Here is a 13,569-nt window from a genome sequence, read left to right as displayed (position 1 = left end):
CTATAAATAACCTAAGATGCCTATACATAAAAGATTATAGATGGTTCAATGTGATGATCTTGGTGGGACTGGCTGACTATCTTACATTATATACATTATATGCAGTATCTATTAGAGTATCTTGACTCTCCTATGCCAGTTGGAGAATAAAGAATTGGGCCTGTTGGATTTTTAGCTTACTTTATCCTTTGTTCCTCTGAGAAATAAGCCAGGCAGCTGCATATTCTTCTTTCTTCTCATGTATGATCATATATATATATATATATATGTATATATATATATATGTATATATATGTGAGATGGGAGATATCAAACAGATGTCTAGGACAAGGACAACATTCAGCAACTGACACCCTAACATATGCTGTATCTAAGGACTTGTTCACATTACAATGTTTGCTACTGTCTCATGTATAAGCTGGAAAACTGTGAAAATGGGATGCTGACATATAGGTACACAGGCAGGCATAAGCTCTCTTGAACGGGTACTCCGGTATCAACTGGTGCCAGAAAGTTTTGTAAATTACTTCTATTAAAACATTTTTTATCCTTCCAGTACTTATTAGCTGCTGAATAACACAGGAAATTATTTTCTTTTTGGAACACAGAGCTCTCTGCTGACATCATGACCACAGTGCTCCCTGCTGACATCTCTGTCCATTTTAAGAACTGTCCAGAGTAGGAGAAAATCCCCATAGCAAACATATACTACTCAGGACAGTTCCTAAAATGGACAGAGATGTCAGCAGAGAGCACTGTGCTCGTGATGTCAGAAGAGAGCACTGTGTTCCAAAAAGAAAATAATTTCCTATGTAGTATTCAGCAGCTAATACGGGGTTAAAGGGGTTATCCAGGCCAAAACTTTTTTTTATTTATCAACTGGCTCCGGAAAGTTAAACAGATTTGTAAATTACTTCTATTAAAAAATCTTTATCCTTCCAATAGTTATTAGCTTCTGAAGTTTTCTGTCTAACTGCTCAATGATGATGTCACGTCCCGGGAGCTGTGCATGATGGGAGAATATCCCCATAGGAACTGCACAGCTCCCGGGACGTGAGTCATCAGAAAGCCGTTAGACAGAAAAAAACAACTCAACTTCAGAAGCTAATAACTATTGCAAGGATTAATATTTTTTAATCGAAGTAATTTACAAATCTGCTTAACTTTCTGGAGCCAGTTGATATATAAAAAGTTTTGGCCTGAAATACCCCTTTAATGGCCTCCAGGTATATGTTTCTTTACTGCGTTTTTGGGTCTGTGCATTTATACCTTGGCATCCTATTTTGACATTTGAATCACAAAGGCAACAATTATATGCCTTACATGCAATGCATTCATTTTACATTCTTAGGGTATGTTCACATGTACTGTATCTGCTGCATATTTTTATGCATTTTTCTGCAGCTGCTTTTGCTACTCATTGAAGTCAAAGGGTATCAAAATCAGCTGCAGAAAAGAAACAATAAATTATTTGGACAGACCATACACAGAACAAATAAAATTTTAGTTAACATTTGTTTTAATAAAACTTTGTACATTACAGAAGAAAACTAACAGATGTAAGAATGCCCTGATAATACATGACTACAAAATAATGAAATAATATGCAATCATAAAAATCACACGAGATATAATACAAAGTATTTCTATTCCTGTGTATTGGACAGACATATAAAACACATTTTAAAATTCTGGAAAAAAAAATGTAGACGTTTTGAAGTATATATGATTTCACAATGCAATGCCGACTTAATTCCTGTCAATCCTTTTCCTTCCACCACATGTATTGGCTTAATAGCTATGGTGTTATTTCATTTGCTACCTATGATTGATGTGTTTGCAGTTATACTTATGTGTATAATTATTATTAACACTTCTTAATATGTTAACGTCAATACTGAAACCATTTTTTAAAATTAGTATATCACATAGGGTGTAGCCATTGTTTAAAATGGTAAAATATTGTGAGAAAGCAGCTGTTCACCATGTATCAAGTAAAGGGAAGTCGTCCGGCTCACCACCATAAGGTTGCTGAAACGCGTCACTCTACTCCATGATCCATGTTGCTGTTTGCTGTGTGAATTCACAATAAATCATCTTCTTGCATCGTGCTTTTGTGCTGGACATTCTTCAATTTTCTATTCACCATGTATCACACCATACAGACAACTGATAAGGCTACATTGTTACAAACAGCAGTCTAGCTCACCAGAAGGTCTGCTATTACATAACCGCACCCAGTATGCTTTAAAATGTTTCCGATTAACTGGAAAAAAAGTTCTATTAGAAATTGCTGTTACCCTCATTGACATTATTAGGAGGCGCACAAAAACATACTCCTGGATGCAATTTAGTTTTTTAGCTGTCCAGAATGCTGGCATAAAAAAACTATAATTGGCCTTACCCCCACTGTGTCCCTTGTGTCTTAGGTATCTCGCTCCCGGCCTCTGCTGCGGTCTTCTTTCAGTTTCTTGTGGTTGACTTATCACACTGTGGCTCAGCTAATCGCCGGCCGCAGTGTTGTTCCGGTGATAGGCTGAGCGGTAGGGTGATGTATCAAGCCAGTAAGAAGACTGGGGCCAGAGCTCAATATGGGGCTCAAGTCGACCACTAGGAGCAGGAAAAACTCTGTAACGGAGGCTGTGAGCGGGATACCGAAGACAGCAGGGGAGCTGCGGAAGGTAAGTCCAATTGTTGTTTTTGAATGTCGGCATTCTGAGAATGTAAAGAAAAGAAAAGGTTGCATCAAGGAGTATTAGAGTTAAATTGCTAGGGACAATGAATATAATAATAAGAATGCTGCATTTGTCATGATATATCACAATAATTGAATTTTAATTCTTTACCTTGAAATCAGAAAGGGCCCTTTACTGTAAAACTCACTAAGGGTGAGTTCACACGCTAGTAGCTAGCAGCGAGTTTTCAGCTGCGGGAAACCTTCTGCGAGTTACGCTACCACTTATTTAAATGGGTCCGCGGACAGTCCGCAAATCTGACACTATGTGGACCCATCCAAACCAATGGTAGTGTAACTCGCAGCAGGTTCCCCGCAGCGTGAAACCCGACGCTAGTAATAGCGTGTGAACGCACCCTAAAAACTGCTCTCTTATGTTCTCGTTTGTTAGTATACTAAACAAAGAAAAATAATTGTTCATTAAAGGCTATGCCGACAGTAGCACAATGACAAAGAAAAAACAATAAATTTAACATACATCTACTAGAAATATATTTACATGGTATGAACAAAATATAATTGTTGTAGAGTTTGAAATTCTTGCATATGTGGATAATAGAAGGAAATGTCTAATGTATTATTACTCTAAGCTAAACTTTAAGAAAATAGTTTATTAAAGAAAACCTGTTAGCTTCTTGACATGTCTGTTGCAGTAAATATTTGCATTGCCTATGAAATTTTATAGAACTCTGTGATGTACTGTCTCTGTTTTCCTCCAGGAATTGTATGAATATATTCACAACTGGGTGTTACCAATAGGCCATGTTCACACAGCACAGATTTTCAAGTGGATTTTCAGCTGTGGCAGAAATCCAAAGATAATACTCAATGCAGATAGGCCAGCAGATTAGCCTTAAAGGGGTACTCCGCTTCACAGCATTTGGAACAAACTGTATTTAAAAGAGAACTCCAGCAAAAGTCAACTTATTCCCTTTCCACAAGATAGGGGATAAGTAGCTGATTGCAGGGGGTCCGACTGCTAAGACCCACTCTGATCTCTGAGATGTGCTTCATTCATTTCTATGGTAGTACCAATGATGCCCGAGTGCTGTACTTGGGTCTTTTTGGTGCTCCCATAAAAAATGAATTGAGTGCGTGCTGTCTGCAGCACGTGCTCCTCACTGAGCGCCGCGTCTCAGCGGTCAGACCCCCCAAAAGTAGCTACTTACCCGCTATCCTGTGAATAAGTAGAAGTTCTCCTTTAGGGTGCGTTCACACGCTCTTTGTTTTTGCATGTTTTCAGCTGCGTGTTTGAAAGGGGCGGGCTCTTCTCGGCAGTCCATAACAGATTGTCCGCAGCGTAAATTCCTCTGTGGAAAATCTGCTGCGGACAGCCGAGAAGAGCCTGCACCCTTTCAAATATGCAGCGGAAAACCCACAAAAACAAAGAGCGTGTGAACGCACCCTTAAATTGGGTTTTTCAGTGTAATCCACAACAAAAATTCACATTTTAAGGATTTTAAAATCTGCTGCGCTTTTATTATTCTCTGCACATTTAGTTTTCTTTTATAAATTCCTTTATTTACTTTCATAAACAGTGGAATATCAGTGGATTCTGTCAGGATTTAGGTGCAGATTACATTCCTTAATCCTGACTAAATGATGTGTGAACATGGCCTTATTCTTGACAATGAAGTGTGTCTATAAAGCACTGACTTGGGCTTTTCAGACACACCCTACTGACAAAGTAAAATTCCTAGAAGAAATATCAGAGGAAAGGCACAATGTAGAGTTTTAAGACAAAATCTTCCAACATTATTATTATGTAATAGAAAATAAAAATATTTACTTAAAAGGACAGGAAAGCTGACATGTCTTTAGATTCCTTGAATTTAGTGATGCCACTAAGATATAAGACCAAGTGACTCTTCTGATCATAAAAAGCCTTCCTCCGCTCACTGTATACTATGAATACAATTACCAAAAACACAATGCATTTGAAATGTAATTACAAAAAGATGTGAGTGGTCTATGTATACAATGTGAATAACAAAAGAAACATCTATAAATAAAAGGTAAGGTTATGTAGAGTGAAGTATGTTGCGGCTTCCAGTGTTATTGTGAAGTTACTAGAATGCATATGGGCCAACTATTACAGTAAGTCGTAAAATGGAACTTGAACGGTAGTTCATTAAGCTGTTAACAGTCACCATTTCCAGGTCAACAATGTATTCTCTTGGTCCAGTTAGTGGTCTGATCAGAACAAGCATTGCACTCACTGGACCTGTATGCTGAAAGGTAAATAAAACAAGTCAGGATATTGTATTTAATGTAACACCTTAATGCATTATCACAATTTGTTCACAGTTAGACCCTGTTCACACTACGATGATGCCTTGTTAGGACATATGGACTTTGTAAAGACCCTTTCTTTAGACTCTGGTTCTGGCAGAAGGGTACAAGTTTGGCTGAGGCATTTTTTGTTGCAGTGATGATGCCAGGGACAATCAGGGGGCTTGGACAACAGGCCAATTACATGTGGCCTTAGTGTCCACGCCCTTCTCAGGTAGGATATATATAATTAACCAGTCTGTTACTCCTTGCCTGTGTTTGAGTTCTTTCTCCACTAGCTCCTGAATTGCTCCTTGCTTGGTCTATCCTATGCATTTTGAAACTTGGCTGTGTGAACCGACCACTCTTCTGTTTTCCGTTTTTGTACTGCGAGCACTCAAGGTTTGAATTTGACCCATCGGACTGTTTGTCTGCTTTTTCACTGTATTGCGGTATGTAGTTCTTTGCCCATTAACCCTTGATGTACTGACCTGCTTCTTTGACTTCTATACAGTGTTAGTTTATTGAATTAGTTAGTTTCTTGAATTAGACACCAGTGTTTTGGCCATCCTGTTAAGGAGGTGGGAACCCCAGAAGGCAGGGACAGTAGTCTGGGTGAGCTCCGGCCTGCACTTTTCCATGCCCAATGTAATAATACCTCTGTTAAAGGTCCAATTAGCACATTTATCACTTTTGATGTAAAGAATATCATGCAGCAATATTCTTGCAGATACAATAACTTTGAGGTAACCCCAAAAGCAAACCCAGTTTGGATCTGTTTTATGATGGATCTGGCAAATTATCATGACTTTCTTTGCAAGCAGAAGCCATGACGTAAATGTGAACACAGACCAACAGAGGAGGGTTATTTATTCATTTGAATGGCTGGCAAGCAATACTAGATTTGTAGTGCAGCAGCTGCTGGATGGATAATCTCTTGCCAGACACAAGTTTGTCTGCCAGTATATGACTGCAGGAAGGAACTGAAGGTAAAAGAAAAGGGCTACCAGCATTTGCTGCTCTCATTTTCAAGGATCTAACCATAGCTAAGCAATTCTAACTCTTTTGTTTAGAAAGTGACCATAAAGATTTCTTTTGTTTGAATAACCTGTTGCGGGGAATCTACTCGAGCAAGCTCACCACTGAAACAGATAATTAATTAGGGAATCTAAAGGACTCCCCACTGAATAATAGCAATCCCTCATGTAACCTTTAGAAAAGCTACAATAGAGATCTTAAATTATTGAATGTTTTGATGACACAAACTTACCCGTAAGAAGAAGTCTCCGTTTTCATTTCCAGATTTAATCCTGAAAGTGTTGATAGTATTAGAATATATTAATGTAGCCTGAACTTGGAAGATGTCAGAAGGTACGGCTCGGTTGGATCTGATGCTCATGTATTTGTAGACAATGCTGTATGGTTGATCGCGGCAAAGAGGATTTGTGACGGCACAGACACAGCGGCTGAAACAGAAATATATATTTAGGATATTTTTTAAATAAAACACAAATTTTAAATATACATAGATTGATGCAATATGAACAAATAGATGCCATATAACTATTAATTCTGATCAAACAGTTGATCTATCATTTAAAACTGCTAGGGTCTCATTTTCATAAATAATATACGTAATCCTTAGGGGTTGCTGCATGCTAGTTTGGAACAGTTGTTTAAAGCCTTGTGACCAAAAAAGTCAGGAGTGGAAGTCACTGGGGTGCTTGATAACCTGTCAATGGAGACGGATATGCCCCGGACAACATCTTGCTGTGGAGATCAGAAAATACAAGGGATCAAAAGTGGTCTCTTGGAAACGACATTGGTTGAAACTAGGCTACATTTTGAGTTGCTGATGTCATTGATCCTTAGAAACATCTGAGGTATCAAGAGACCTGGAAAGGACAGACACCATATGATTCTTCTCTGAAATCAGCTGGGGGTGTGATGGGCCAATAAGCATCGGCCCCAACACTTACACCTCCTGGAGATGGGATATTAAAATCCTCGTATCACCTTCAGCTTGTTCTTGTAATTGTAGTTTCTACTCTCACCAGTGTATTTTTTGTTTTGCTTCTGTGGATTTGACTTTTGCTATTTCTGGTTATTCTTTTGCCTCCCAACATGTACCTAGTTATCCTTCTGGTTCTGACCTTTGCTACCTGACCTTATTGTTCCATTATACCTTATTGTTTTTATACCTTATTGCGCTGGCCTGTTCTCTGATACCCTTTGTACTCTGACTTTGTTCCTGACATTTCTGACTGTTGTCGTTCATTCTTGTTTAATCAATCTTATGCCAGGCATATTCTCAGTTGTTGGGAATGTTGTCCAGTTGGGGGTCCGTCACTTAGGAAGGATCGTCAAGTATGCAGGGACAGTAGCTGTGTGTGAGCTCAGGGTTGCACTCTTCCCTGCCCTTCTTGACAATACTGGTATAAACTCTACCACCAAAGTTTGAAGTAAATCAAAGAAAAGAGTGTAATGTGCCAAGCTATATCAAATCTATCAATCAGCATGCGCTTAGTGATACATTTGGTATATCTTTAGCCTACATTAAGGATCTTTAGCTAAGCCATTATTATTAAATCAACCACAGTATATTTAATGCACTTACTTATCTGACATACGAACATAGGGGTCTTGGCAGGGGTTTGCTGGGTAACATCGGAATCCACCAAAATAATTCCAACACATGGCATCTTCAGCACAATCATGTGTGTTACTTTCACATTCATTTATGTCTGAAAGTATATAGGGAAACCATTTCATAATAAATAATTTTATTACATATTTGCTCAAATTATGACCTTGTATTAGAATAATATTATTTAATAAACATATCATATCAATTATAGTGCAAAATGAAATTGCATCATTTCATTAATAATATATAATATAATATTTTTATTATTTCAGTAATTAGAAATTTACTTTGTGCATTTCCAAGTCAACAATATGCAATGATTTTCCCTGGGGAATATATTGGTTTAGGTGTTTTAACTTGGAACCTTTGTGTAAGTTTCTTTTGCATGTTGTTATCTATCTAAACCTTTTTTTGTTAGTTTGTCTGGAAATAGTTTTTAAATAAATCATAATTAATTATTCATCTGAAATTCATTTATAATATTTATATTAATATTTTATGGTATTTTTTAGAATCTGTATTTGAAAGCACAATTAGGGTATAATTAGTCTTATCTTTTCAATTTCAAGTAGCAGTAGATAAGAAATAATGCCTCTGTTCCTCTTTCAAAAAAAATAATATGTATATATATATATATATATATATATAATATTTAATATTGCCTCAGGGTCGCCATATTGCATGCAACACATCAGGGTGCATGTGTATTATGGCAGCAGCAATAGAAGTTGACAAAGAATTGACAAAGAAATCTCATTGACAATTGAAGGCTCTAGGAAGTACAACAATTCCCCAGAGATCAAGTTGTAGTGGTGAAGCAAATGTTGCCTCATCTTAAAGGGGACCTTTAAATCAGTTTTATGCTGCCCAAACTGTGGACAGCAAAGTGGTGCATTGAGATCCTGGTACAAGAAAATTTACTCTGATACACTTGGGCATTTCAGAGTAATTATAATTTACAAATGCCTCCAGGACCCAGGTAACTGGCTCACACCCGGCTGGCCTGAGTGATCCATTTCTCCCTATCTGTGTATTTGTACAGTCACGTCACTCAGTAATGGTGGGGAAGAGACCAGTTACATGGGTCCTGGCAGCATTTTTAAACCATGATTACTCTAAAATGCCCATGTGTATCATAATAATAATACCTGCACCAATTTTCTTTTCCAATGGTTTGGTCAGCATAAAATCAGTGATAGGTTTCCTTTCTTAATAATATGAATAATAATATTTATAGAGTGCCAACAATTTCAGCAGCTCTTTACAATTTTGAAGGTAGCAATAAAGGTAAATATCAGACGTTACAACCTTGTATACTAAATATTCAAACAGGTAGGGAGAGTGCCCTGCTGAGAAGATCTTTCAATCTATGAGTGTGTATTGACTTGGTCTCTATTAGTTTAATAGAAATGTATCCCCCACCCTCTAATGGAAATATGATGACAAGTGAGCTGCCAAAAGTAGAATTGTCAGCCCATTGTGGGTAATTAAAATATTCAGTTTTTATATCACATAAAAAAAACAAAAAAACAAAAAACTACCATATATACTCGAGTATAAGCCGACCCGAATATAAGCCGAGGCCCCTAATTTCATCCCAAAAACCCAGGAAAAGTTATTGACTCGACCATAAGCCTAGGGTGGGAAATACATCATCCCCCCATGTCATCATCCAGACCCTCGTCATCACCCCCCCTTCAATATTAACGCCTGTAAATCCCTTCATCGGTGGTCTTCAAACTGCTGGGAGTTGTAGTTTTGAAACCTAGTGACGTTGCCTTGACGACGACGCACAGGGACGTTCATGCGCGTCCCTGTGCGTCTTATTCAAGGCAATGTCCCTAGTCCGGGGCTGGGCCCGGATCGGAGAAGAGGCCCCCCCCCCCCAGTTAAAATGGACAGGCCAGAACGACTAACCCTCCCCACCGGACGGTCCCTGCAGCATAGATGGCCCGGACCAGCTCACCCTTCCTTTCCACCGAGGGGAGGTGAGTAGAAAACTAAAGGGGGGGTCTGGATGATGATGAAGGCCGCAGTGGTCTTCAACTAGTGGACCTCCAGAGGTTTGCAACATATGGAGGTCCGCAGGTTGAAGACCACTGAGAAGGGATTGACAGGCGGAGAGTTCACTAGAGTATAAGCCGAGGGGGGCGTTTTCAGCACGAAAAATCGTGCTGAAAAACTCTGCTTATACTCGAGTATATACGGTAATAACAAATTATAAAAATGTACTTCAAATGGAAAACAAATTCAAATAACATGCCATTTATTACTATGTTTTCTTCTGATATATACCCTTTAGAAATCATACAAACCTTGACATGATCGTGTTCCAACTAGTTGATATCCTTCTGGGCATACACAAGAGAATCTTCCAGGCTCATTAACACATTGATACTGACACAAGTAGCTGGATGTTCTGCATTCATCGATATCTGTTAAACAAGACAGTTAAGATGGGAACGTGGACAATAAATGTGTTCATGTGCATTTGTCTTTCAGCAAGGACTGGTAATTAGAAATAAATGACTAAGCGCGTTGACAGATTTCATTACAAGATGCAAAACTGTACAGCAAACACATGCTCCTCTAAGGGAATGTCTTGCATTAAATTTGCATAAGTCTGGTGAAGAGGAATAAAGTGTTTATGGGACTTTTCACTCACAAAAGTTGATATAGTTTAAACCAAGTTTATTAAAGTGGTTGTCCTCCAGCTAAATCGTTTTTTTACCCTCCCAGCATAAACACGGTGAAGGTAAGCCCTGCTGTTCTCTTACCAGCTCCTGTTGCACTCAAATTGTATTGACAGTTCCGGAGTTCCAGAATTCCCTATGCAGAATTTTAGAAAACCCCTTTAATCATAACTGCAAGTGTGTGTAGGCCGACCTCTGTCCATTTTACCTATTAGGGCATATTCTGTCATGGATTCAAAGCTCAATACCCTCTTTACCCAGAGTAGACAGCCTCAATGTAACAGCTTCTCTTCTAGCAGACTTAAACCAGCACTCTCATATGTAAAAACTTTTTATATATAACATAGATGATGACATTATATGAATATTTGTAAAATACATTGATTAAAAAAATATATACATTTTTGGGTAAAAAAATGCTGTCTTGACCCTGCAGCTATTACCTGTGTGTATCGGCAAAATGTGAGCGGGACAAGCAGGACCCTGCACTGAGGACAGGCAGGGCCTCCGGCTCACATAGCAGGCTGATTAACAAGCCAGAAGTCTGCCCAGAGCCCTGCTTGTCTTGCCTACACTTCCTGTATTTTGTGCCTAGAGACACTCAGGAAATAACTGCAGGTACAAGACACCATTTTTTCACCCCCCAAAAATACTTAAAAAAAAATGTTTAACCAATGTCTATTACAAATATTCATATAATGTTATTATCTACATTATATAAAAAGTTTTTGCAAATGCTTTAAATGCTTTGCTTTAAATTAGCTGCCTGTAATAAAATGATTGCTTTTCTACATACTTTTAATGTGTAGAAAAAAGTAGAAACATGTTAATTTAAAAATAATATTCCCATAATAATCATTCTAATCACCCTACCCGTTTTACAATTTTTAAATGACAGAGTCTAAGAGTCTAAACCCCAAAATAAACATATTTGGTATCGCAGTGTGCAGAATTGTTCAAACTACAAAAATATATAATAAAAAGCAATAACAAATGGGAACGATCAAAACAGATTACATGGATTAAAAATGTTATAGGGGGTCAGCATTTTTATTTATTTCAAAAGAAGAGAAAAAAAACCCAGCAAAAATGAAATAAATTGGGTATCGCTGAAATCATACTGACCTGCAGAATAAAGTAAACCAGTTTTACTGCAAAGACAATTTTGTCAATTTCAACCTGAAATATATACTTTTTTGTATTGGAGTGCATTTTATGGCAAAATAAAAGGTAAGTGTAAAAAGTACAATTGGTTCCACAAAAAACAGTCTATCATATGGCCTGGTATATGCAAAAAATTATAAAGCTATGGTTCTTAGAAGCAAGGATTTACAAACATGACAAGGGAAAGGGTTAAAATATCTCGTGTTATCTGTTGAAATGAAATAATCTGGGAACATAAATGTGTTTATCTCTTAATCATTCTTGTTTATTTCCTACACAGATGCAACATTAACTAAAACGCCTCGGCAGTTTACTATGATTCAACACAATTTGTTTAAAATGTGGAAATATTTACACATTAGGAAAATAATTTTCAACCGGCCAATTTCTGTTGTGCTTTATGCTTATTCCTATTTCTGTTGCATAATAATAAGCAGCATTCCCTCAACAACTAATAAATGCCACATTAAAGGAGAAGTAGCATGCCCAAAAACATATTGCCTGTCCATATTCCCTATAGGAACTTGGTCAAGTGATCACCAGTCTGACTCTCCAAACCTTCCAGTGCCTAAAGGGGTAATCCAGGAATGAAAAAGCAGAGCTGATTTCTTCCAAAAACAGCACCACACCTGTCTTCAGGTTTTGTATGGTATTACAACTTGTCTCTAATAATTTCAATGAAACTGAGTTGCAATACCACATTCTACCTGAGAACAGGTGGGATGCAATTTTCAGAAGAAATCGGCTCTGATTTTCTAACCCTGGATAACCCCTTTAATATGTCAGCACCTGATGTCAGTTCTGGGTCAGCTGACTTCCTATGAACTATAGGATGACATAATTACCTACCAGATCCCCTCATACTAGCTCTCAGATCTCTGCCAGCTTCATTTACTATCTCTATAGGATTGTGTTTCGTGCTGCTGTTTTTTTTTTTTTTACTATTGCTGTAGTTTTTCCAAAATCGGAGCAAATGTGCAAAACGTGGTAAAAATTTGAAATGTATCCATGATTTTGTGAAATCCCAGTGGAAACAGCCAAAGTGTCTCTCCCCCGAAGAAGCAGGCATCATTCTCCCAACCTCAGGTCTTCTTCCTCATTCTGAGGGCTAATAACACTGCACAGAGCTAATCACCGGCCGCAACCATGTGCCTTCTTGGCTGGTGATGAGCTGAGCTGTAGTGTGATGTAACCGTTCTGGGCCTGGCCTTATTCCTGGTGCCCGGGCCCATTACATCAGATGTTGGAAAAAGACCGGGGCGAGAGGACATGTTACCTTTATTCTAAGGGTCTGTACAATTATAGTAATAACTATTCCCAGTGGAAATAGAAAGGCAAATTTATAGATTTGGCTACCATTAGCTCCAGGAAAGGCTTAAATCTTTTAGTCTTAAAATGAAATAAAGGGGTATTTCGACCAAATACATTTTATCACCTATCCAAAGCATAGTGGGTAAGATGTCTGATTGCGGGGGACCCACCGCGACCTCCGTGCAGCTCCGCATTCTATGCGGGGCTGCTTCTCCAGTCTCAGAAACTTCTGTGTTTCCGAGACTGGAGACGAAATGTCATGCCATGCCACCTTGTGACGTCACATGCCACGCCCCCTAAATTCATGTCTATAGGAGGGGGCGTGACGGACGTTAGGATAGAGGATAAGATGTATTTGGCCGGAATACCCTTTAAGTATATTCGTTGTGTGTTTTCATAAAATGAGTATAAACATTTATAATCAATTGTAAAGGATATAAAAAATAAAAACCAGATAAATGCAAAAAATAGATTGTGTACTTAGGAAACTTACCTTCACAGTTTACTCTGTCTCTGCTAAGTTCATAGCCTGGATTACACTGACAGACATATGAGCCAATCATATTGTAGCATTCTTGTGCGCAGGGGCTACTGGTGCTACATTCATCAACATCTGAAGAGGTAAGTATACACTTTTATGATTATTTTTATAGTATATACAACACCATAGAAGCTTTTAGCAAAGGGTTTTAAAGTGGTTCTCTGCTGGAAAACATTATTTTTTTAATCAACTGGTGCCAGAAAGTTAA

At 38.1% G+C, this 13,569-nt stretch overlaps 1 protein-coding gene across 1 annotated transcript in view; it reads right to left on the bottom strand.

Moving 5' to 3' along the window:
• Window positions 1-1,507: 1,507 nt before the first annotated feature.
• Window positions 1,508-13,569, bottom strand: part of EFEMP1 (EGF containing fibulin extracellular matrix protein 1) — a 92,888-nt gene continuing 80,826 nt past the window's right edge. The window contains exons 7-11 of the mRNA XM_056567718.1: window positions 13,314-13,433; window positions 9,968-10,087; window positions 7,623-7,749; window positions 6,276-6,471; window positions 1,508-4,965 (exon numbers count right to left, since the gene is read on the bottom strand). Of these exons, the coding sequence (XP_056423693.1) occupies window positions 4,804-4,965; window positions 6,276-6,471; window positions 7,623-7,749; window positions 9,968-10,087; window positions 13,314-13,433 (725 nt within the window). The 3' untranslated portion in view covers window positions 1,508-4,803. The remainder of the gene's footprint in view (window positions 4,966-6,275; window positions 6,472-7,622; window positions 7,750-9,967; window positions 10,088-13,313; window positions 13,434-13,569) is intronic.

Source organism: Hyla sarda, chromosome 3, assembly GCF_029499605.1.
Source record: "Hyla sarda isolate aHylSar1 chromosome 3, aHylSar1.hap1, whole genome shotgun sequence".
Classification (NCBI taxonomy): Eukaryota; Metazoa; Chordata; class Amphibia; order Anura; family Hylidae; genus Hyla; species Hyla sarda.
Note: the sequence above shows the minus strand (reverse complement) of the source record. Positions and strands in the feature narration are given on the sequence as shown.